General features: G+C 46.7%; 1 protein-coding gene across 1 annotated transcript in view; it reads right to left on the reverse strand.

Annotated features, from left to right (window-relative positions):
• Positions 1 to 285: 285 nt before the first annotated feature.
• The window catches only part of MAL2 (mal, T cell differentiation protein 2), a 55,799-nt gene continuing 29,545 nt past the window's right edge, over positions 286 to 26,539 (reverse strand). The window contains exons 3-4 of the mRNA XM_044294166.1: positions 11,482 to 11,631; positions 286 to 659 (exon numbers count right to left, since the gene is read on the reverse strand). Coding sequence (XP_044150101.1) covers positions 588 to 659; positions 11,482 to 11,631 — 222 coding nt within the window. The 3' untranslated portion in view covers positions 286 to 587. The remainder of the gene's footprint in view (positions 660 to 11,481; positions 11,632 to 26,539) is intronic.

Consider the following 26,539-nt stretch of genomic DNA (forward strand, 5'->3'; position numbering starts at 1 on the left):
GGTACCTACTCGCGCGGGTTTGCCGCAATGCACCGGGACGCATCTGGACCTAATCTGGACACGCTCGTCTGCAAGGGGCCTAACTGTTCAGAGGAATAATTGATGACCGGAACAGTGCAGAGTTATGAAAAGATGCTTCTAGGTGTGTTAATTTCCAGGGAATACTAAAACAGACATGCCAGGAGTGGTGTCATGTCCCCTTCAAATGGGACCAAACATATAGAATTTAGTTCAAAGCAACGTCCCAGCAGCTTTAGATTTCATTTTCACATTTTCAATAATAAATGGCCTTTGAATTTTCTTTTTATTGCAAAACTCCCATACAAACATATCCAAGAGCATCACATCCTAGTACAGGAACAGCCGTCCACCTGGGATTCTATTATATTACAATGTACAGTATCTGCACTCCTGTAGGCACATATACAGGTGGTTAAGGGGCAGTCTCTTCAGGCTGATATGTCTCTGAGGGCAGGCTCTTCCCGGGTGACACTTGTAAGAAGCCCGTGCACTAGAGGACACATTCCTGCTCCTTTATCTGCTATCAGATTCCAGCGGGTCTGTCTGGTTCAGCTTGTTTCAGGATGTTATTGTCTCCACCTACGGAATCCCAGCGCCATGCTGCACCCGTAGCAAACAGTGGCGGCGAAAGCAAAAATCTGGGGAAAGAAATAAGAAAAATTTTCATGAGTAAATATTTTTTTTTCTTGAAATTTGCGTGCAGTGGTTTTAGGTTTTGACTAAACAAATTTCACAATCGGGGTTAGATAAATAGAATTATAGGGGTCCTCCCATGTTCTATGACATATTCACACTGCCCGTTCCGGCACATTTTAGGTGGAAATTTGAGAAAACCGTGACATACACCGTGCTTTGACTGTAATGTGTGGATATACCATTACGGATATCATAAAGGGACGGCATTCGGGGTAGTCCTTTATTAGCTCGATTAGGAGGCATTCAATCGTGGGTTGCCAAGTAGATGTCATGGCAGCTGGTGGCCTTCTGAAGGCCCCGAGACTTTATTACACCCCGCTTCTGTTAGGAAGTAATAGCATGCCTGTGAAGATCCCTATACACTGTAGTATAGGGTAAAGTATAAAGTATTACAATGTAAAGGAGAAGTCCCCTAAGGGGTTGAAAAAACGAAAATGTGTAAAACAGTTGAATAAAGATTCTATTGATATGTAAAAAAAAATATTTTTAAAAAAGAAATCACACAAATGTGAAATTTTTTCCCATTTCTCATGTATTTATTGGGCAGGACGGTAGCTCAGTGGTTAGCGCTGTTGCCTTGCAGCGCTGGGGTCCTGGGTCCAACATCTGCATGGAGTTTGTATGTTCTCCCCATGTTTGCGTGGGTTTCCTCCAGGTTCTCCGGTTTCCTCCCGCACTCCAAAGACATACGGATAGGGATCTTTGATCGTGAGCCCCATTGGGGACAGCTCAATGCTAATGTTTATAAAGCGCAGCGGAATATGTCAGCGCTATATAAGTGTATATAATAATAATAATAATATATTAAAAAAGATAAACATAATTGGTACAGTTGCTTCCCAAGATGTTTAAAATATCATGTTATTTATTATGCGCGGTGAAAGCAGTTTAATAAAAAAAACAAATTCCAGCATTTTTTTTTGTCGCCTTTCCTTCCCCAAACAATGGTGTACATGCTTTACACCACATTTATTATGTGTTTTAGACACTTCTTGTGCTTCCAACAACAAGAGATTGTGCCTTAGCGGGAAAGAGGCATAGCCTAGACTAGTGAACGGAGTTGTTCCTTACAATGCGCCAAAAACTGCAGCAAAGTTTTGACACCAACCAGCAATTTGCGTATAGTTAAAAAAAAGTGTCTAAATATACACCAAATTTACCACCCAGTATGAGCCACTTTATTTCTGGCACGTTCTTAGACTGTCTGGTCTAAATTTACACTGTCCAGATATCGGAGAGGGTTAATAAATCCTGAAATAGTAAATACTGAGTCATTTTGCTTGGAGCGTTCTTTTAAATGGAATTTATCATAAAAAATGACATTTTATGCAGATAGCCCACAGGGACAGAGCCGCCAGAAGTGGAGTGGTAGTTTTGGCGCTGCTAGGAGTGGTGGTGATTGATGGTGGCCATAGTCACTCCAATGCTCCCTGGGGCCGTGCAGTGAATGGACACCCTCCCCGACCCTTTGGGGCTCCTGCCTGGTGTTAGGTGGGTTGCCTTTGATATTAGACAGATGGATGCAAGGCAGGAGGACAGATGCATATTCAGTGAGTGGATGATGGAGTCAATGACAAGTTAAATATATTACAGGTGTTACAGTTTTCACTCCGGTCACTAGGCCAACACTTTCTTTTCTGTAGAGGAGGATTTCTCCGACTTTTTTCTACTCAGTCTTTCAATCAACGGTCATGGACCCCACCAGTGAACAAATACTATTGCACAGCCCCAGACACAACACCGTGCAGCATTCATATTGCCCTCTAACAGCACCAAAACCATTGTGCAACATATCATACCTCCCCAGCATTACCAAAACATACCCCAGTGCAACACAAAATACCTCCCCAAAAGCACCAAATACCTCAGTGCAGCACCACTGTCCCATTTTCCACTGCTCCTACTGGCAGCAGTATTGTCCCCTTACCAACACTCCCCTACTAGCAGCAACATTGTCTCCCTTTCCACCTGCCTCCTATCAGCAGCAGCATTGTCCCTTCCTTTCCTACCACCCCGGAAGCAACACTGAACCCTTTCACGCCTCTTTCCAACTGGCAGCAGCATTGTTCCCCTAACCACCCCTTTCTAAGGGCAGCAGCATTCTCCCATTTCCCTTTTCTCCTTCATTGGCAACAGCTTTATACCCACCTCACTGCCACTAGACATACTAGCATTCCCAAACCCATATTCTCCATTGGCAGCAAAACTTTCCCCATTCTGAGCCCTCTCAGACGGTTGGCATAATCTCCACAACAGAGGGCATATATTGTACAATGCTGGAGGTAGGGGGGACAGTATTACCTCCTGTGCAGATTCCCCCTGAAATATTGATTGAAGGACCTGTGCACTGGAGGTCATCTAACCCCGATGTCACCATCTGTCCTTCACTCCTTGTACCCAAGGACACTGCACTGATATTGAAGGTCTGGCATTATAAGTGTAGTTGCGCACAAACGTATTTTCTTTCCGTGTCCGTTATGTTTTTTTTTGCGGACCGTATGTGGAACCATTCATTTCAATGGGTCTGCAAAAATAAAAACGGAAGTTACTCCGTGTGCATTCCGTTTCAGTATGTCCGTATTTCCATTCCCCCAAAAAATAGAGCATGTTCTATTATTGTCTGCATTACGGACAAGGATAGGACTGTTCTATTAGGGGCCAGCTGTTCCGTTCCAAAAAATACAAAATGCACACAGACGTCATCCGTATTTTTTGCGGTATGCAAAATACATACGGTCGTGCGCATGAGCCCTTCGAGTGCCTGCTTTGTGTCACTGCTCGCCAATTAATGAGCCTCACGCTTTGAGAAGTCCTAGTATAGAGATCACTTTTGACAAGTCATCTCATTATCAGAGGCTGGATTACAATTACAGATAACATCTATACATCGATAACACAGGATCCACCATTTAAAACAGGTAATGGTCACACTCACAGCTCAGATCCTCCTCCTCCCTGCACAATGACCTCTGTACAGGTCACAGGCTATGTCCACATAACTCTCCCACAGAAGTCAATGAGTCATCTACAGACTAAAGGTTCCTATGTCCATGTGACTGCTGGCAAGATGGCTGCCCCGATTAATCTTATATCAGAAAATAAATAACAGATATATATATATTGTATATACACACAAACTCCTTGTCCAAAAAATAAAATAATGCACCCAGACACACTTGAAGGGGTTTTGCCCAGTTGACAGACATTGCGAATAGTAGTAGAATAGTCATTTAACGAGCTGCCCGGCATCTAGGCCGTTCTGAACTAGCTGTTAGGAGATATTGGGAGGGTAGTTACACAAGGGCATGCATACACAATGAACAGGCTTAGACTGCGCAGACAGGCTATCAGAAGAGAGGACTGTTTGATTTGCCAACAAGCACTAGCAGCTCCCATAGTTTTGTTGTCCACCATCTGGGCACAGGTGGCCCCTTCATGACACCCCCTTGTCTCTGCCCAGACCATTTTCAGATGCTTTGCAGAAGTTTGGTGTCATCACATGTCCTGTCATTGACAGCCAGCCACTGTCACCTTCGTTTGTAGAGGTGTCGTGCACAAAAAAATTGGACTGCTACAGACTGGAACAGTGTCATCTTTAGCAATAAATCCAGGATCTGTTTGGGATCCCACAATGGTCAAGTTCCAGTATAGAGGCCTCATGGTGAGCGCCTCAATCCTGCCTTTGCTGTGCAGCAACACACTGATGATCTGGGGGCCATCGCATATGACAGTTGGGCACTCCTAGTAGTGAAACAAGGGACACTAACAGCTCGGCGATATGTACAGGATGTCCTGCGGCCTCATGTGTTCCTCTCATGGCAGAGCTCACAACTGGCATTTGTCAGCAGTATACACAGCAAGGGCTTCCCATAAATGTCTCCACCAGATAACAACACTTCCTTGGCTGCCTGGTTTCCAGATTTATCACCAACTGAGTATTTATAGGACCAGCTGGGGTGCCAGCTTCGGCAACCTGAGTTTGCAGGATCTACAGGCCCAGCTGTAATATCTGTGGGCAAATGTGCTACAGGATACCATACAGAATCTGTATTCCTCCATGCCCAAACGTATCTCATGCTGTATCCAGGCTAGAGGCGCCCAACAGGGTACTGCAGCCTCCTTTCAATTGTCGTTTTTTTCCCAATAAACTCCTTTTGCTCTAATATTGTAATCCCATATCTCATCATAACATTCACACATAATTAGCTTCATTCCCTTCCAACAACTCCTTCTTGGTTTGTTATTATTTTGTCAATGGGTGCATATATATATATATATATATATATATATATCATACCTCCCAACTTTAGAAAAGAAGGAAGAGGGCCACTATGTGCGGCGTGCTGCAGCAAATAATTTTTCATTTTTTCATTCAACTAAACATCTAATCCCACCCAGTCCCCTAAATGCCCTTACATAGTAATTATTCTTCCTTTATGCCACCACACAGTAGTTATGCCAGCATTGTGCCCCCTTCACAGATTATGCCCAGATATTAGCCCCCTCACAGTAGTTATGCCCAGATATGCGCTCCCTCACAGTAATATGCCCAGATATGTGCACCCTAACAGTAATATGCCCAGTTATGTGTCCCCTCACAGTAATATGCCCAGTTATGTGCCCCCTCACAGTAATATGCCCAGTTATGTGCCCCCTCACAGTAATATGCCCAGTTATGTACCCCCTCACAGTAATATGCCCAGTTATGTGCCCCTCACAGTAATATGCCCAGTTATGTGTCCCCTCACAGTAATATGCCCAGTTATGTGCCCCCTCACAGTAATATGCCCAGATATGTGCCCCTCACAGTAATATGCCCAGTTATGTGCCCCCTCACAGTAATATGCCCAGTTATGTGCCCCCTCACAGTAATATGCCCAGTTATGTGCCCCTCACAGTAATATGCACAGATATTTGCCCCATCACAGTAATATACCCAGTTATGTGCCTCCTCACAGTAATATGCACAGATATGTACCCCCTCACAGTAATATGCCCAGTTGTGCCACCTCACAATAGTTATGACCAGATATGTGCGCCCTCACAGTAATATGCTCAGCTGTGCCCCCTTACAGTAGTTCTGCCCAGTTATGTGCCCCCTCACAGTAATACGCCCAGTTGTGCCCCCTCACAGTAGTTATGCCCATTTATGTGCCCCCTCACAGTAGTTATGCCCATTTATGTGACCCCTCAAACTAATATGCCCAGCTGTGCCCCCTCACAGTAATATGCCCACTTGTGCTCCCTCACAGTAATATACCCAGTTGTACCTCCTCACTGTAATATCCCCAGTAGTGCCCCCTCACAGTAATATGCCCAGCTGTTCCCCCTCACTGACGTGCCCCACTTGACGTCACCTACGTCGAGCTCACGAGATGTGGTATGGTCACGGGTTACCAAAGCATGACGTTACTCCCTCCAGAGGAGCAGGTAAGGTCAGCTTGGTACAGTTTACACAGACACCTCCTGTCCACGTGGGCACAGAGAGGCAACAAGCTGAGAGAGCCTTTTCACTGCCGCAGTGAAAACAGTGCTGCCTCAGCCCGGGTATCTGCCACCAGCTTTTCGTTTGATATAAGCCCGGTCCGCGGTAGATTATAACTAGGCCAAAACACGGACGTGGGGATTAGTGATCGAGATACAAGATAGCACAAGATTAAATTATATATTTAATCGCTTTAAGGGCACACTAGATATAACACAATATACACAGAGAATATATACAGTGGTCTGAGGTTACAGATACAGGTTATATAGGTACAACAGGGTTAAGCAAAGCAAAAGTCAGTTACCGGGTAAGATGAAAGTTCCTTTGGGTTGTGAGGTGTTCTTTGCTGTAGTCACATGAAGGGCAGTGATCTCAGCTAGTTCCTGGGTCCCCCTAAACACATTACACAATGTGACCCTTCTTCAGAGAAAGACGCCGCCCGCTGGCTTGCATGGGCTTATGATCTGTAGCCGGCCGCTCCACTCCCCGCCTATGGGTAGGGTCCACCCCTCCTACACTGGTGCTGGCAGCAAATGACCCATAAAACCCCTTAGGGCTCATAACCCCAGACCAGAATGTCGTAAGAAGATAGTTACAGGCCCAATTGATCCGCCTCAGTTCCGGCTACAACTAGAGTCCAGGCATGATACCGTTATTTGGTTTCTGTGGGGAGATATGGATATCTTCCTTCCCTGGCATCCCCCCATCAAACAAAGCCCATGGGCATGTTCACCGTGGCCACTGGGACACAAATATGTATCCGGTTTGCGCCTGCGATGTCCGGGCGATTCATAATTCCTTATGAAATGTAGGTGCCAACATGTCTGGGAGGTATCATTGATCCTGGCAAGGGCTGATACCTCCTGCTGGGGTTTTTTCCTGCAGGATCCGTGCTGTCTGACTGGAGGTGTGAAATGTAACCACATGTGGCCTGCTAGTTTTCTGCTATCTGGCTGCAGCTTTGAAGCAGGGGCTCCCTGTGGAGCTTGATTTCCTCTGCCATCTTTCAGCAAATAGTGGCTGTGAGGACATGGCTGACAGTAAATATTAATCCATGTTCCTCACAATGCCCATCTGTGCCCCCTCATTGTAATATGCCCAGCTGTGCCCCCTCACAGCAATATGCCCAGTTGTGCCCCGTCACTGTAATATTGTCACCGGCAGGTCTGTGAGAAGGTCAGTCAGACGTTCTTCTCTACCTCTTGCATGACGTTCTTTGCTTTGGTTTCACTTTGTCATCTCCTTTCCTTCTCCCAGCTGTCACCTATTTACACTAATTGTCTCCCTTTATATTCCCTCCCATACTGCTTCACTTTGCGGTTTATACTTCTTCCTGGATGAGTTGTTCACTGCTGGAGCCTGCTTCTGCTGATTCCTCAGATAAGTCTGTTTCCTTTATTTGTGTTTCCTTGCTGGCTTGATTCTAGGTGACCCTGACTCTGTCCGTATTAAGTGCAGGGAGCCGGTGGTCGTGTCCCCTCACTATTATAGGGTTTTCAGGTGTCACATAGTATTAGGTACGCGGGCATGCAATCATCTACCATAAAGACCTTTGCATGGGCATAGCAGTCAGGGAGAGCTCTAGGGGTTTTATAGGGCTCCCCCATATGATCCTTAGTTTGGGATCAAGCCAGTCGGATGTTTATTTATAAGTTCCAGCTTTCTGCAACACCATCCGTGACAAATATGCCCAGTTGTGCCCCCTCACTGTCATATGCCCAGTTGTGCCCCCTCACTGTCATATTCCCAGTTGTGCCCCCTCACTCTAATATGCCCAGTAAAGTGCCCCCTTCACAGGCAGTAAAAAAAAAAACAAAAAAAAAACCTCCACATACTACCGGCCGGCCCCGCCCCCTGCCCAGACTTGCAGTGTAGAGCGCCGGCAGGGGGAATGATGGAGCAGGGAGCTGATGGATGGCTTTTGCTTCATTATTACAGGCAGCTGTCTCTGCGTCCTATGGAAGCAGGAGCAACTGCCACAAAGCGGGACATTGCTCCTACTGAAATCCGTGACTGTGCCGCCGGATCCGGGACGGTTGGGAGGTATGATATATATATATATATGACACACACACAGTATATTACACTACATTCAGGACATTAACATGAATTGCCCAGACACTTTACAATGTCAAAACCTTTAAAGGGTGCATGCTGATGTAACTTGGGCATCAAGAGTCCTGTAATTGCACTACAAATACTCAGATGCAATGAAACCTTATCTGCAGCATTCCGTAGCCACATTCCAGCACGGAGCATAAAATACTTCACACAACAGTGCCGGCTCTTGTACTTCAAGAGAGCAACGTCAGACGAGAAAAATGTACACTGAATAAATCACAGGATCAGAAAATCAATACATAATTACTGCAAAGAGCAAGAAGGATTTGTAGACACAAAACACATTTGTTTCTAACTTTTAGAGTAAATCCACAAAGTATCGATGACTACCTGGTATAAATTACAGGCATCATTACACTGAACAAAAATATAAACGCAACACTTTCGGTTTTGCTCCCATTTTGCATGAGCTGAACTCAAAGATCTGAAACATTTTCTACATACACAAAAGACCCATTACTCTCAAATATTGTTCACAAATCTGTCTAAATCTGTGTTAGTGAGCACTTCTCCTTTGCCGAGATAATCCATTCCACCTCACAGGTGTGGCACAATAAGGTGCTGATTATACAGCATGAATATTGCACAGGTGTGCCTTAGACTGCCCACAATAAAAGGCCACTCTGAAATGTGCAGTTTGATCACAGAGCACAATGCCACAGATGTCGCAACGTTTGATGGAGCGTGCAATTGGCATGCTGACTGCAGGAATGTCTACCAGAGCTGTTGCCTGTGCAATCAATGTTCATTTCTCTGCCATAAGCAGTCTCCAGAGAATTTGGCAGTACATCCAAACGGCCTTACAACCGCAGACCACATGTAACCACACCAGCCCAGGACCTCCACATCTAGCATGTTCACCTCCATGATCGTCTGAGACCAGCCACCTGGACAGCTGCAGCAACTATCAGTTTGCATAACCAAAGAATTTCTGCATAAACTGTCAGAAACCGTCTCGGGGAAGCTCATCTGCATGCTCGTCGTCCTCATCAGGGTCTGGACCTGACTGCAGTTTGTCGTCGTAACCGACTTGAGTGGGCAAATGCTCACATTCGATGGCATCTGGCACGTTGGAGAAGCGTTCTGTTCACGTATGAGTCCCTGTTTTCACTATTCAGGGCAGATGACAGACAGCGTGTGTGGCGCCGTGTGGGTGAGCGGTTTGCTGACGTCAACGTTGTGGATCGAGTGGCCCAGTAACGAGATCCCCAGGCCCATTGTTGTGCCATTCATCCACGACCATCACCTCATGTTGCAGCATGATAATGCACGGCCCTATATTGCAAGGATCTGTACACAATTCCTGGATGCTGAAAACATCCCAGTTCTTGCATGGCCAGCATATTCACCGGACATGTCACCCATTGAGCATGTTTGGGATGCTCTGGATCGGCGTATATGACAGCGGTTCCAGTTCCTGCCAATATTCTCCAACTTTGCACAGCTATTGAAGAGGAGTGGACCAACATTCCACAGGCCACAATCAACAACCTGATCAACTCTATGCGATGGAGATGTGTTGCACTGCGTGAGGCAAATGGTGGCAGCGCCAGATACTGACATGGTTTTCTGACCTCCCCAGTAAGGCAAAACTGTGCACATTTCAGAGTGGTCTTTTATTGTGGGCAGTCTAAGGCATACCTGTGCAATATTCATGCTGTTTAATCAGCACCTTGATATGCCACACCTGTGAGGTGGGATGGATTATCTCGGCAAAGGAGAAGTGCTCACTAACACAGATTTAGACAGATTTGTGAACCATATTTGAGAGTAATGGGTCTTTTGTTTATGTAGAAAATGTTTTAGATCTTTGAGTTCAGCTCATGCAAAATAGGAGTAAAACCGAAAGTGTTGCGTTTATATTTTGTTCAGTGTAAATGACATTACTCATAAGTCCACTTCCCATAGGTAGTGACTTAGGCCTGTTTCGCACTGCCGTTAGGAGTTCCGGCAGAGAATAGCCAGAGTTCTCTGAATACGGCGCTGCTAGATGTTACTGGAATGCCCACTGGACCTATTGACTATAATGGGGTCTTGCGGAGGTTCAGCCTTTACCCTGCTGGACAAAAAACGCTGTGTGGTCGTAGAGGACTACTCCAGGGCTTTGACTAAATTCCACCTTTCAGACAACCTGTGGACGAAAGATCATTTCACCACTACTTACCATTTTGTTGCACCACAATCTGGGCTGTGCTAACGACTGTCTGACCTTCTGCCAACTCTTCCGCTGAGGTCTCGACTAAATCTGCCCCGTCCTGTGCCTTCCCGTTCAGCTGCATGTACATTATGACACAGGAGCTGATTCAGTCAAGACATTAGCAGACGATCCTAAAGGCAGTCATGTGTGCACCGCCCAGATTGTGGAATTGGCAGAATGGTAAGTAGTGGTAAAAGATCCTCCTTACATGGGTTGTCTGAAAGCTAGAATTTGCTCAAAGCCCCAGATAAACCCTTCAAAGTGTTATTTTGGGGAGATTTAGGTTAGAGGAGTTGTCTAGAGGGATAAAAATTTTGAGATATGGTGCAGAATGAATTAAAAAATAACTAAAAGAAGCATTACTCATCCCATCGTTGCCCCACTATTCTGACACTAATCAAACTCCTGTTGGTCTCCACCTCCTGGTCCTGGCTCAATGCACAGAAAATGTCAGGAGATGCCTATCCAGCCGGTCACTAGCCATGGCAGTTACCAATCTCAGCCAGTATTCGGTTGAGCAGGCATCTTCAGGGTGTCAAGCCAGGAACAGGTATTGAAAACCTGGTAAGTGTCAAAACAGCACTGACGAGGAGGATCAGTGAGGTGAGTAATGCTTTTTTTCTTTTAACCTGATGCAGATTTGGAAGGAGTAAATTTCAAAGGAGGAGAAGCCGCATCTGTCCTTTATACCTTCTTTCCTTTTATGATCCCACCTGATTTTTCACTTCCAAAGCTGCATCCAGAAACCTGAGCACGTGGCCGTACCCTATCAGTTTTGAGTCCAGACTTTTAGCCAACAAAACAAGTTTGGGCAGCAAAAAGAATGCTGCTTAATGCATAATGTTTTTGCCACCTAAATCTGACGGCAACCCCAATGGACCTGCTGATTCGGCTACAGAGTGCAGATGTGAACAGTGCCTATGGCATCGGCATGTCAATTCATCATTCAATATCATACCGTTGCTGCGACGTTCAGCCCCATCTTGTGGTTATCGAGTTTGATAACAGTCGAGTTTCCCTTCTCTAGATTTGATAGGGCACACACAGCCGCTTCCAGAACAAAGGCCCCAAAATAAAATACAAAGACAAAGAAGTGGAAAGCAAGGTCCTGAAAAAAAGAACAAAAAATATAATTAGTCTTATCTTATGGAAAATAACAAGCCTATGAGCTTAATAAATATCACTTAACCAAAAATGTGAATGGTGGCCAATAGTCTGTGAGACATCTACCCATTCTCAAAAGGGTTGTCAAAGAATGCCTTGTTTTTTGGCAAACCAACCCACTTAGCTGGACCTGTAAAGGAAAGCTGACTTACCTGCTTCCCGGCACCCCGTTCCTTCTCCTCCAGGCCTGCGATGCTCCGTTGATGCAATGACGCAAGGGTATCCGATTTCCCCCATGACCAGTAATTGGCTGCGAAAAATGTCAAACTGGATGTTGACATAGCGGGAGTCCAACAAAGCATTGCAGACCTGGAGGAGAAGGAGCGGGCCACCGGGAAGCAGCTAAGTCATCTTTCCATTACAGGTCCGGGCCAAATGGCGGGTATGCCAAACTCACTAACCAGGCCCCTCTGCCCCACACAACCCCTTTAAAGGGAATCTGTCACCAGGAAATTCACTGATAAGGCACCTTTTAAGGCTAGCTCAGCTGAATGTTAACCTTTCAAATAGTGATCTTTTGCTAAATTCTGGAGCAAACTACTTTTAATCCATATGTAAGGGAGCAGTTAAGTGCACCAATGGTGGACCCAAGAAACCCTGTACACCTCTGCTTCTCCTGCTTCCTCTGCCAGCCCTCCCTTACTCTTCTTAATTTACAGGGCAAGGCAAGAATACTATGCAGGAATTAGGCTCTGTTAATCAAGATAAAGAGGAGTCAGGAGGAGCACTGGTGCAAAGAGAGCCTTGCAAAGAGAGCCCTTTGTGCACTTAACTGCTCATTTGAATATGGATTCAAATTACTTTTTATCCAAAATAAACCCCACCGATCAGCTGTTGGTGGTGCTCAGGCGGGTGCTGACGCCTCTTCCTTGGGCCTGTCAAACATATCCATTGGTCATATGCCCTTCCTGCTATACAATATGTATGCAGCAATGTGCTTGAGAATTGCTCTGCGGCCCCTTCGAATAGCTGATCATCAGGGTGTTGAGAGTTGGACGCCACCGATCAGATATTGATGGACTATTTTGAGGATAAGTAATCAAAAGTCGTGGAAACCCCCCTCAAGCACGCCATTGAGTGTCATAGGCACCATGTAATGCTACATATGCCCTATGGTGATGAAGCAGGGAAAACCCCTTTAAGTATTATTTTGCTTTTGTAAGAATAGGCATTAAAGAGAACATGTCAGGTTGAACTTGGTGTCTGAGCTGAAGATAGCATGTTGTAGAGCAAGCGGAGCTGAGCAGTTTGATATATAGTTTTATGGGAAAATATTTAGTATAACTTGTAATTTACTTATTTATATTTGTGCTCATTCTGGGCTTTGAAGTCCAGTAGGCGGTCCCATCAGCGATTGACAGCCTTCCCTCTATGAGGAGGCGGTCCTGTCAGCGATTGACAGCCTTCCCTCTATGAGGAGGTGTCCTATGAGTGATTGACAGCCTTCCCTCTATGAGGAGGCGGTACTAACAGTGATTGACAGCCTTCCCTCTATGAGGAGGCGCTCCTAACAGTGATTGACAGCCCTCCCTCTATGAGGAGGCGGTCCTAACAGTGATTGACAGCCCTCCCTCTATGAGGATGCGGTCCTATCAGTGATCGACAGCTATCTCTGTATACACAGTCATAGAGAGAAGGCTGTCACTCACTGATAGGACCACCTCCTCGACTTCAAAGGAATAGGAATTTAAATGAATGGCATACAGGAATTAATTGAATCTCTCCCCATAAAACTATATATCAATCTCCTCAGCTCGTCCTGCTCTATAACATGCTGTCTGCAGATTATTTCACCTTTTCATGGTGACAGGTTTCCCTTAATGTCATTCTAAGTTGTTGGAGGAGTTGGACCAGACTCATGTGGAGATCTGACTGCCTGGTGTGACCATTCTGACAAACTATGTGTGTGGCTTACATGTCATAAAATACGGTATATCTTTTATATATGTAATTATAAATGAAAAATAGTTTTAAAAAGTCCCACAATGAAAGTAATAATACACCTTAGTGAGTCCAAAAAAGGTAAGTCATAAGGTGGTTCCACGATTGTGAATCCTCACATACACACCCATCTCCTAACTGCTCTCCAAAACCCGTACAACGAAACAACACCCAAGAACTGAGTCAGCCCTACAACACTGTTCGTGGAAAGGGCATCATGTCATACGTTTACTGCAGACCAACAATCCAGTTTCGGTGATGTTTATTAAAATTCAAACATGTGAATTAAAGATCACTCAGCTTGATGATAGGTTCAGATGTATGAAACCGCCTTGTACGAAGCACCCGAGGTTAAACAATGTACATTCCAAGTCCAAGGTACAATGACCAGTGGCCGACCAGGAACTTGACTAGAATCTTTCACTCCATATGTGGAGGTAGGACCTTATGAACACCATATTGTCCGGACTGGAGATCCCAGCTGACAGGATCCCACACAGATGTGTTATCTTGGATTGTAGGAGCCCCAGTGCTTACTCTACCATTATGGGCTCCGGCGACAGGGGTTGCAGCCAATAGCAGGCCGCGACATGGACAAACCTCCCAAGCATCGTGGCCTGCTATTGGCTGCCCAATGCAGTGTCAGCCTTGCCGGCATCAGAAGCAACGCAGGTGCGAGGAAGCGAGGTAAGTACAACCTCTGTGAAGGGCATATGGGGGGGGGGGGGGCATTATAGGTCTTGGATAACCCCTTTAATTGTAGAGATCTAGTCTGGGAGCTGAATTAATTTCATGTGTCTGGTTAGCTTCTTAATGAGTGTCTGAGGTATTAATTCATTTTGGGGTCTGATGTGAATTAATGTAGGGGTCCAAGTCTAGTTTCCCGCTAACAGATAATAATGTTTTTGTGAAAACTAAATCTAAATATGAAGACCAACAATATAAAGTAGTAAGTGTTAAAGAGGAACTCTCACCTCTCCTGACATGAATGTTTTAGTAACTATATACATTTCCCATGTAATAATAATTCTGGAGCCTCTTTTCTTATGACTACTGTATTTTGTGCCATTCCTTTATAAATTAATTACCAGCAGTTTGCAAAAAAGGTCCAGATGAGTGTCACTAGTTGGGGAAGGGGGGGGGGGTCCTTGCACAGTCCGACACTGGCAGCACTGCGTGGATAGTGTCAGTCTCTGCAGGGACACACCCTCAACTGGTAACAACCATCTTGACCTTCATTGCAAACTGCTGGTAATACATTCAGAACTTACACAGCAGGAATGATAAAGTAAAGGCTCCGGTCCCGTTTAAGAGAGAACCCACAGGGTAGAATATCTAGTACGTGCGAAACCATCAATGCCACAGAACAGACACTCATACCCACAGAAAGCAACCTAGCAGCCAGGCTGCAGCATGGGACACAGGAGTGTGGCGGCCGGAACTGAGCAGATGTGATGTGATGTGATGCGGCCCCCCCCCCCGATAACGGGATGACAAGAGGTCTGTCCCAGGTATAACAAAAAAAAATTATATTTTTAAATAACATTTTTTTACATTTAAAATGTTTTATGTAATCCATGTATTATATATTCATATGTAGAATATTAACTTTTGTAAACTTTGGTCAGATGTCATCCGCCTCTCACGAGACTGTGTAATCTAGGCTCATCATGTAATAAAGTCACAAATGAAATCCGTGACTGAAAACCCTTAGTACATAAATAACCTCAACCCACTGATGACCAAGTCTCAGCTGATGTTTGCATCATGGATATGCACCTGTGATTCTGAAGGTTCTAGTCTAAATATTCTTGCAATATATTGAGGGCAGCACCTCTTTTAGACTGAACACGCCCTGAATATTGTAGGCTTAAAGGGGTTCTGCACCTTCATTTAACTGGTGATCTATCCTCTGGATAGATCATCAGCTTCTGATCGGCGGGGGTCCGACACCCGGGACCCCCGCCGATCAGCTGTTTGAGAAGGCAGCGGCGCTCCAGCAGCGCCGCGGCCTTCTCACTGTTTACCGCCGGGCCGCTCGCCCACTGACGTCACGACTTGTATCAACTAGAGTGGGCGCGGCTAAGCTCCATTCAAGTGAACAGAGCTTAGCCGCGCCCACTCTAGTTGATACAAGTCGTGACGTCAGTGGGCGGGCGGCCCGGTGGTAAATAGTGAGAAGGCAGCGGCGCTGCTGGAGCGCCGCTGCCTTCTCAAACAGCTGATCGGCAGGGGTCCCGGGTGTCGGATCCCCGCCGATCAGAAGCTGATGATCTATCCAGAGGATAGATCATCAGTTAAATGAAGGTGCAGAACCCCTTTAAGTAAGTCCAAAGTTAGGCAGTATATTTAGTGTTAGGGACCCATCTGTGGAAGCCACCTTGACGCCTGGTAGATGGGCCCGATACGTATGTGCGCTAAGAGCTTCCATTACTCATTTATAGTTGGCATTGTCCCACTTTTATCTAGAATGACCCACATTTCTTAGCTCTATTGTTTGTATATATAGCGGTGTGCAGGCATTTTGTTTTTTGTATTTGTGGTGGAAATATATCATGTGATGGCCGTGATATCATGATATAAAGGCTCTTGTGATATTTCAAATGAGTTAAGTCCAAGGCTTTCAGAACTCCCATTCATTTCAACGAGAGAGTGTCCGTTCAGGTGCAGCCACCACCACATTGATGGATAGCTCCATTCCTGGAACTGGTGGCCATTGTACAGGATTTTCTGAAGAAAAAATGTACTGGAGGGAGAGCAATGTAATAGGTGCAAAGGCAACAAAGCAATAAGGGAGCATGCACACAGCTGTATTATGGATGCAAGACTGCTATGGGCTCAGGCTGGATATTAGGCTCTTGTTCACACATCTGCAGTCTTGATGAAAAGCATAAAGCTGAGTGATGGAAACTGTGGCTGAGAATGACAAACCCCAAGTCAACAGGGTCCGTTTGGTGCCATTGGTGTCCGATGTGTGAAAGGTCTTGCAGAGTATTGTGGCTTCCATTATAATGGTAGTGTGAACACAGACTTATATAAGCAGTACATTAAATTAGAAGAAATAAATTGTAGGATGGTTGCTTATGGTGATGTTCACACACACAGAGGGCCTACAGGTCCAATAGGGGCTTCCTGTGCTTCTGAACCTGTCAATGTGTTATATGTGGGCACTTTAAACTGTCTTATTAAAGGGGTTGTCTGGGATCAAATGTTTTTTTTTTTTTAAAGTGTACTCACTATTAACAGCTGATTAAAGTTCCCCCCATATGTTTTTAGGTATTTTCGCCACTTCTACAGTGCTCCGACGGTCCCCTACGCATTGTTTACATCTATGCTTATCTTTGACTAGCTTCCTGCCGCACTGCCCTGTGGGTACCAGCGCAGCGCGGCATCACGTGGTTACAGCTGACTATCATCTCTGCCGTAACTCCGCCCCCTCATTGATATTCCGCCTCCTTCATTCATTAGAAAGTGCCATGCCCGGTGACATCATCGGCCTGGTGGGGCGTGGCTTAGCACAATGTCTTCCAGCCTAGTCACCACCCCTCCCTGCGATCTGCATAATTACTGAGGCTGATGGTAACGTCACCGGGCTCCCTGCGAAGCGGAATAAGAGGCTTCGCTCTGCAGCAATGGACCCGGTACGTCACTGACTATGAGAAAATAGGCACTTCCGGCTCAGAATTTACGATATAAAAACGGGGCATCAGACATGTGTGGCAAAGGTAGGACAGGCATGTGTGTAATATTTGTGTCACTGTACACTTAGAACATTGTCCCCAATCCCGGACAACCCCTACATGTAAATTGTAATTCCTAATACCAGGCTGGAAGAGTTATTGCACCTATTCGCCCCTAGGTGGTGCTGGCATCACTTACATATATATAGTCTGGGGTTAGCTAATAAAGTTGTTGTTTTTTTACAAAGGAAGTAGAGTTGAGAGAGAGGAGAAGGAAGGAAGTGTATGGAGGAGCAGAACAGGCCTAGTCCACAATGTAGCTGCCTTTTCATCCTCTGGGCCCTGATCAAGCCTGGAGAGGATCAATACAGTATTTACAGCAGCACAGCACAGACATGTAAGTCTATGTCTGAATATGGAGAGAGTCTAGTGTAGATTAGAGCTAAGATTAGCCAATGGACTTCACAAGCAACAATGACGGGCAGAGACTTAAAGGGGTTGTCCAGGTTCAGAGCTGAACCCGGACATACCCATAATTTCACCCAGGCAGACCCCCTGATGTTAGCATTGGAGCAGTTGATGCTCCGATGCGCTCCCTTGCCCTGCACTGGATAGCAGTGTTTTCGGTGATGTCACCAGCTCTGATGGGCGGACTTTAGCGTTTGACAGGCTAGGTCAGCGCTAAAGCCCGCCCATCAGTGTCGATGACATCACCGGGCTCACTGCTGGGCGGAAACCTCCGCCTGGCAGCCCTAAGGAGCACGGGCCAAAGGAGAGCATCGGAGCATGAACTGCTACGATGCTCAAGTCAGGGGGGCTGCCTGGGTGAAAATGGGGATATGTTCGGGTTCAGCTCTGAACCCGGACAACCGGTTTAAAAGTACCTGGACACAGCCGGATGATTAACCACTTCCCATCTGGGCCATTTGCCCCCTTCCTGACCAGGCCTAATTTTGCAAAACTGACATGTCTCACTTTATGTGGTAATAACTTTGGAACGCCTTTATTTATCCAAGTCATTCAGAGATTGTTTTCTCGTGACACATTGTACTTCATGATAGTCATAAATTTGAGTCAAAATATTTCACCTTTATTTATGAAAAAATCCCAAATTTACCCAAAAATTTGAAAAATTCGCAATTTTCTAAATTTCAATTTCTCTGCTTTTAAAACAGAAAGTGATACCTCATAAAATATTTATTACTTAACATTCCCCATATGTCTACTTTATGTTGGCATCATTTTGGAAATGTCATTTTATTTTTTTAGGACGTTAGAAGGCTTAGAAGTTTAGAAGAAATTCTTCACATTTTTAAGAAAATTGCCAAAACCCACTTTATAAGGACCAGTTCAGGTCTGAAGTCACTTTGTGGGGCCTACATAGTGGATACCCCCATAAATGATCCCATTGTAGAAACTACACCCCTGAAGGTATTCAAAACCGATTTTACAAACTTTGTTAACCCTTTATGCGTTCCACAAGAATTAAAGGAAAATGGAGATCAAATTTTTAAATTTCACTTTTTTTGGCAGATTTTCCATTTTAATCCAATTTTTTCTTTAACACATCGATGGTTAACAGCCAAACACAACTCAATATTTATTACCCAGATTCTGCGGTTTACAGAAACACCCCACATGTGGTCATAAACTGCTGTATGGGCACACGGCAGGGCGCAGAAGAAAAGGAACTCCACATGGTTTTTAGATGCCATGTTCCATTTGAAGCCCCCTGATGCACCCTTACAGTAGAAACTCCCAAGAAGTGACCCCATTTTGGAAACTAGGGGATAAGGTTTATTAGTACTATTTTTGGGTACATATGATTTTTTGATCATTCATTATAACACTTTATGGGGCAAGGTGACCAAACAATTGGTTGTTTTAGCACAGTTTCTATTTATTTAATTTTACAGCGTTCACCTGAGGGGTTCAGTCAAGTGACATTTTTATAGAGCAGATTGTTACGGACGTGGCGATACCTAATATGTATACTTTTTCTCATTTATTAAAGTTTTACACAATAATAGCATTCTTGAAACAAAAAAATTATGTTTTAATGTGTCCATGTTCTGAGAGCTATAGTTTTTTTTTTTTTTTGAGAGATTTTCTTATGTAGGGGCTCATTTTTTGCGGGATGAGGTGACGGTTTTATTGGTACCATTTTGTGGGACATACGCATTTTTGATCACTTGGTGTTGCACCTTTTGTGATGCAAGGTGACAAAAATTGCTTGTTTTGACACAGTTTTTTTTTTTTTTTTACGGTGTTCATCTGAGGGGTTAGTTCATGTGATATTTTTATAGAGCTGGTTTTTACAGACGCGGCAATACCAAATATGTCTATTTTATTTTATTTTTTCTATTTTTAAATTTTTTTTTTTATTCCTTACTTGGGGACCTTTTTTTTTACATGTGAAACTTTTTTTATTTTATTTTTTCAACCCATTTATTTTTTTTTTATTTTTTTTTTACACTTTTCGTCCCCCATAAGGTCATACAAGACCTCTGGGGGACATTTGCTTTACTTTTTCTTTGCTTTTTCACTGTTGATTTCTCCTGTAACTGGGGCTGACATAGTAGCCCCAGTTACAGAAGAAATGCACCCCCCAGAGAGGCTGTACAGCGCAATACTGAGCTGTACAGCCTCAGTGCAGGGCTGATCGAGGTCTGTGAGAGACCTCACACAGTTCCTGCACGCTCCGGTCCCGGCGGTCACATGACCGCCGGGCCAGAACAGGAAGTGCATAGCGCTTCCTGCTCTGCAGACACAGCGCTCGGTGAGCGCTGTGTCTGCAGCGATCTAGAAGGCAGGGACACCTGGGAACTGTCCCTGCCTTATCTCTGGGTTGCCCTGCTGTCACTGACAGCGGGCAACCCGATCAGCAGCTGCACGATTAGCGTGCAGCTTCTATTTCTGAAAGGACGTTTTAAAACGTGCTTTCAGAAATAGAGGTCCACCCATAGGACGTTTATATCCTATGGGCGGACGTAAAGTGGTTAAAGGCGCCTAATTATCCCTTTTTACTACATGCTTTCTGGGACATCGTGAACCTGAATACTTCAGGAGAGCATCCTACATAAAATAATGTAGCAGAGAGTTTGCCTGCCACGAGGGACAACACCCTTATTGGATTGCTCAAATATAAAGTAAGAAAGTATTATATGTAGTACCTGAGTGCTAGAAAGTGGACCCAGTATAAACCTATGTCAGCAATAATCTATTTCATGCCTGTTAGAGCAACTGCTTTAGGAAAACTCATTAACTGACAACTGTCCAGCTTGATAAGAGGATTACAACATATTTGATATTTGAACTATTACCTTCTGTACTAATGGACTGTAATGGCTACCTGAAGACAAGTGATTTAGTAAAAGTTCTGTTGTTTATTACAATTGACTCCTCATCCGTTCTACCAACTTCATTTGCACGTGACGGTGCTGGTGTCACGAACACAGGGGCCCAGCCACCAAAGCACCCTAAGCATACCCATTACCATCAAGGGCACCTCAACTTCCATTTGGCTGGTGTTCCCTGCAATAGAGAGTGCCCTGGAGAATTTCGTGCTGTCTTCCCCATCACTGCATGCCTAGGGAGGCTCTGCTAACTGTGAGTACAGACAACTACTACCCCCATCGGCCCACCGTAGCCTCACGTGTCGCCCCTGCGGACCCGGTCGCTGCATCTAATTTTGGCGTCACGAACAGGATCAAATCCTCTGCGCTTTATGAGAATAATCCCTACTTGCTTCATTGAGAGACTTTGTATGTTCTTTAAAGTGGAGATTTCAAATAACTTTACTGGTGTGGAAAACAGTTCAAGCACCTTGAAATTGCACAGGAATAATATACTAGATCCCTGTTATCAAATCGCATTGTCCAAAGCGAGAAAAACGCATATTTTTGTGTCAACAACACTGTTTGCTGTCAGTGAATTGACTTTTGTATTGCACCTAAAATGGCCGCCTAAGAGCTTCTCGATATATTTGCTGCGCCATACCAGTGGTAAACGCCCCCGCTAGAGCGGGAAAAAGTGAAGACAAACCCCCTTATGCAAAGCGAGAAAGCTCATTTGCATTGTGCCACCATTAGCCCTACTGACCAAAGCCAGCGCCGCCCCCTTCTTCATGCATGCAGACCTGGGAGGCGGGTCCACGCTAGAGAAGAGCATGACGTGCGTGCGCACGTTGAGAAAACGAAAAAAAAAAAAAAAAACATGTGAGACTTCGAACGAGGAGACGCAGTAGTGCGCAGAAAAGGAGGCAGCATGGCGGAGAAGTACCCCGGTGCTGCAAATAAGACCTCCCCTGCAGCACCTCACGCCTGGGAACATCCCCCAGACTCTCGATTTCGAGCACACCAGCGCTTACTTTCGGAAATCCGCGCAGCTGGTCACGCAAAGGCCACGCCATCCTCTTGTGGGGCTGGTATCACGACGGCGAACCTACCGAGAATTTACAGACCTGGGGTGGCAAAGAGAGGAGAAGCTTACCCTAGGGTGGTGGTAACTCCCAAGGAGGAAACCAAGAATTTTATACGGGCCAGAAAACTCGCAAGCTGTACCATCTCGCCTGTAGAGGAGCCGGACAAAGCCCATTGGGATGCCTGGAAGGAACGGGTTTCCCACCAATATTCTTATTGGGCACCGATCCCACCTCAGGTTCCCTCAGACGTCCTTGCGGAACTCACCAAGGCCGCTGGTCCAGAGGCTTGCCCAGAGGCCCCTTTGTCCACTGCTTCATTGGCCAGATCCCACCTGGGCAGAGGTATACCTCCCCAGAGTCCAGGCCCTGACAACGTCCGGACCAAACCGCAGCAGGACCCGAGGTATGGGACTCTCAGGAGAAAGAAGCCCCACCAGAAATAGGATCCCTACCCTTAAATAGTCCGGTTGGCTAATATTCAAATGGAGCCAGAGACACTGTTGCTAAAAGGGACTCATGTTTACTGTTTAAGGTAGCAGTTCCCCCAAGCTACTTCAGAGCCCTCTGCCATTTTTAAAGGACTCTATCATGGACTCCTGTAATGTACCAGCAATCTCCCAGTTGCGCCCTTGCTTGCATCCTTTTTATTCCCTTTTTACCCCCTACACAGGTTGTCTGGGACTTTAAATTAAAAATTTTATTGCAACGTTTTAAGACATGTACCCAGAGAGACTTTCTTCTGTGCCTTATCTAATGCAATGCACATGCTCTTACAAATCAAATACTTTTGCACTTTGACCCATTGGATTACAAAATTTTTATACCCCAATCCAGGGATGGACTTTGTCTCAGGACTATGACATGGACTATATTGCCCCATTATGAGATCAACACCAATTTTTTTTCACCGACAAGCACCGAAGATTACGACGCCCAAATGTCCTTATTGCGAAAGGAAAACAAGAAAAAGTGATATAAATGTGACATATCATGAAGTGTATTGTTATGCTTAACCCTTTATTTATAGGAGGTTATCAAAGTGCCATAATAGTACTTTGCAACAGAAAAATTGCATATTTGTGTTTGCAGCGTAGGTTTTATATCTTCCAGGTGATGGCGCAGAGATACACAGCGTCCATCAAGACTAAACGCCGAGGACGGCTTACCTTAAACCAAGGGGGATACAGTGTCCCACTATGTGTTATATGTGGGCAATTTAAACTGTCATATTTAATATATTTACATGTAAGTTGTAATTCCTAATACCAGGCTGGAAGAGTTATTGTACCTATTCGACCCTAGGTGGTGCTGGCATCACTTACATATATATATATATATATATATATAGTCTGGGGCTAGTTAATAAAGTTGTTGTTTTTTTTTGAAAGGAAGTAGAGTTGAGAGAAAGGAGAAGGAAGCAAGTGTATGGAGGAGCTGAACAGGCCTAGTCCACAATGTAGCTGCCTTTTCACCCTCTGGGCCCTCATCAAGCCTGGAGAGGATCAATACAGTATTTACAGCAGCACAGCACAGACATGTAAGTCAATGTCTGAATATGGAGAGAGTCTAGTGGAGATTAGAGCTAAGATTAGCCAATGGACTTCACAAGCACCAGTAATCGGGAGAGACTTAAAAGTACCTGGACACAGCCAGATGATTAAAGGCGCCAAATTATCCTTTTTCACCACATGCCTTCTGGGACATAGTGAACCTGAATACTTCAGGAGAGCATCCTACATAAAATAATATAGCAGAGAGTTTGCCTGCCACGAGGGAGAACGCCCTTATTGGATTGCTCAAATATAAAGTAAAAAAAAGTATTATATTCAGTACCTGAGTGCTAGAAAATGGACCTAGTGTAAACCTATGTCAGCAATAGGGCTGAAATGATTATTCTATTGAATCAAGTAATTTGACCCAAAAAATCATTGATGCAATTTTTTTGCATTGAGGATTTGTTTGTGTCATGTGACTACGGAGCGCGAGTGAAGCGCTTGCTATTACTTACCGCTCCGTGGTCACCCGCCGGCCCGTACCACGCTGCACTGGATCCTGACACATCGTCAGGTCATAGTGCACGTAAGCGCACACTATGACCCGACGCTGTCTGACGTCAGGATCCAGTGCAGCGCGCAGAGAAGAAGAGGAAGGAGCTGTGAAGCGGCGCCCCTACAGGAAAGGTAAGTTATTTATTTCACTGGCGCTGGGGACATGGCACAGAAGGGGGACAGCCGGAAATATATGACATGGAGGGGATGACTGATGGCAGTGGGGGACATGGAGGGGCTGATCTGATGGCACTGGGGGAGTGGGGGACATGGAGGGGCTAATCTGATGGCACTGGGGGACATGGAGGGGCTGACTGATGGCACTGGGGGACATGGAGGGGCTGATTTGATGGCACTGGGGGACATGGAGGAGCTGACTGATGGCAGTGGGGGACCTGGAGGGGCTGATCTGATGGCACTGGGGGAGTGGGGGACATGGAGGGGCTAATCTGATGGCACTGGGGACATGGAGGGGCTGACCTGATGGCACTGGGGGACATGGAAGGGGTGATCTAATGGCACTGGGGGACATGGAGGGGCTGATCTAATGGCACTGGGGGACATGGAGGGGCTGATCTGATGGCACTGGGGGACATGGAGGGGCTGATCTGATGGCACTGGGGGACATGGAGGGGCTGATCTGATGGCACTGGGGGACATGGAGGGGCTGATCTGATGGCACTGGGGGACATGGAGGGGCTGATCTGATGGCACTGGGGGACATGGAGGGGCTGATCTGATGGCACTGGGGGACATGGAGGGGCTGATCTGATGGCACTGGGGGACATGGAGGGGCTGATCTGATGGCACTGGGGGACATGGAGGGGCTGATCTGATGGCACTGGGGGACATGGAGGGGCTGATCTGATGGCACTGGGGGACATGGAGGGGCTGATCTGATGGCACTGGGGGACATGGAGGGGCTGATCTGATGGCACTGGGGGACATGGAGGGGCTGATCTGATGGCACTGGGGGACATGGAGGGGCTGATCTGATGGCACTGGGGGACATGGAGGGGCTGATCTGATGGCACTGGGGGACATGGAGGGGCTGATCTGATGGCACTGGGGGACATGGAGGGGCTGATCTGATGGCACTGGGGGACATGGAGGGGCTGATCTGATGGCACTGGGGGACATGGAGGGGCTGATCTGATGGCACTGGGGACATGGAGGGGCTGATCTGATGGCACTGGGGGACATGGAGGGGCTGATCTGATGGCACTGGGGGACATGGAGGGGCTGATCTGATGGCACTGGGGGACATGGAGGGGCTGATCTGATGGCACTGGGGGACATGGAGGGGCTGATCTGATGGCACTGGGGGACATGGAGGGGCTGATCTGATGGCACTGGGGGACATGGAGGGGCTGATCTGATGGCACTGGGGGACATGGAGGGGCTGATCTGATGGCACTGGGGGACATGGAGGGGCTGATCTGATGGCACTGGGGGACATGGAGGGGCTGATCTGATGGCACTGGGGGACATGGAGGGGCTGATCTGATGGCACTGGGGGACATGGAGGGGCTGATCTGATGGCACTGGGGGACATGGAGGGGCTGATCTGATGGCACTGGGGGACATGGAGGGGCTGATCTGATGGCACTGGGGGACATGGAGGGGCTGATCTGATGGCACTGGGGGACATGGAGGGGCTGATCTGATGGCACTGGGGGACATGGAGGGGCTGATCTGATGGCACTGGGGGACATGGAGGGGCTGATCTGATGGCACTGGGGGACATGGAGGGGCTGATCTGATGGCACTGGGGGACATGGAGGGGCTGATCTGATGGCACTGGGGGACATGGAGGGGCTGATCTGATGGCACTGGGGGACATGGAGGGGCTGATCTGATGGCACTGGGGGACATGGAGGGGCTGATCTGATGGCACTGGGGGACATGGAGGGGCTGATCTGATGGCACTGGGGGACATGGAGGGGCTGATCTGATGGCACTGGGGACATGGAGGGGCTGATCTGATGGCACTGGGGGACATGGAGGGGCTGATCTGATGGCACTGGGGGACATGGAGGGGCTGATCTGATGGCACTGGGGGACATGGAGGGGCTGATCTGATGGCACTGGGGGACATGGAGGGGCTGATCTGATGGCACTGGGGGACATGGAGGGGCTGATCTGATGGCACTGGGGGACATGGAGGGGCTGATCTGATGGCACTGGGGGACATGGAGGGGCTGATCTGATGGCACTGGGGGACATGGAGGGGCTGATCTGATGGCACTGGGGGACATGGAGGGGCTGATCTGATGGCACTGGGGACATGGAGGGGCTGATCTGATGGCACTGGGGGACATGGAGGGGCTGATCTGATGGCACTGAGGGACATGGAGGGGCTGATCTGATGGCACTGGGGGACATGGAGGGGCTGATCTGATGGCACTGGGGGACATGGAGGGGCTGATCTGATGGCACTGGGGGACATGGGGGGGCTGATCTGATGGCACTGGGTGACATGGGGGGCTGATCTGATGGCACTGGGGGAGTGGGGGACATGGCAATGGATTGCATGGAGGGGCTGATGGCACTGGGGGGAGTGGAGCTGAAGGCACTGGGGTGGGGGGAGAGCTGATGGCACTGGGGGAACGGAGCTGATGGCACTGCAGGAACTGATGCACTTGGGCTGATCGCACAGGGGGAAAAACGAAGGGTGTTGGGGACTGATGGCAGGGGGTCTGAGTTTTTATAAAGGAAAACAGTCTATTAATTCATTTTTTCTTATTAGAATACTCGATT

This window comes from Bufo gargarizans, chromosome 5 (assembly GCF_014858855.1).
Source record: "Bufo gargarizans isolate SCDJY-AF-19 chromosome 5, ASM1485885v1, whole genome shotgun sequence".
Lineage (NCBI taxonomy): Eukaryota > Metazoa > Chordata > Amphibia > Anura > Bufonidae > Bufo > Bufo gargarizans.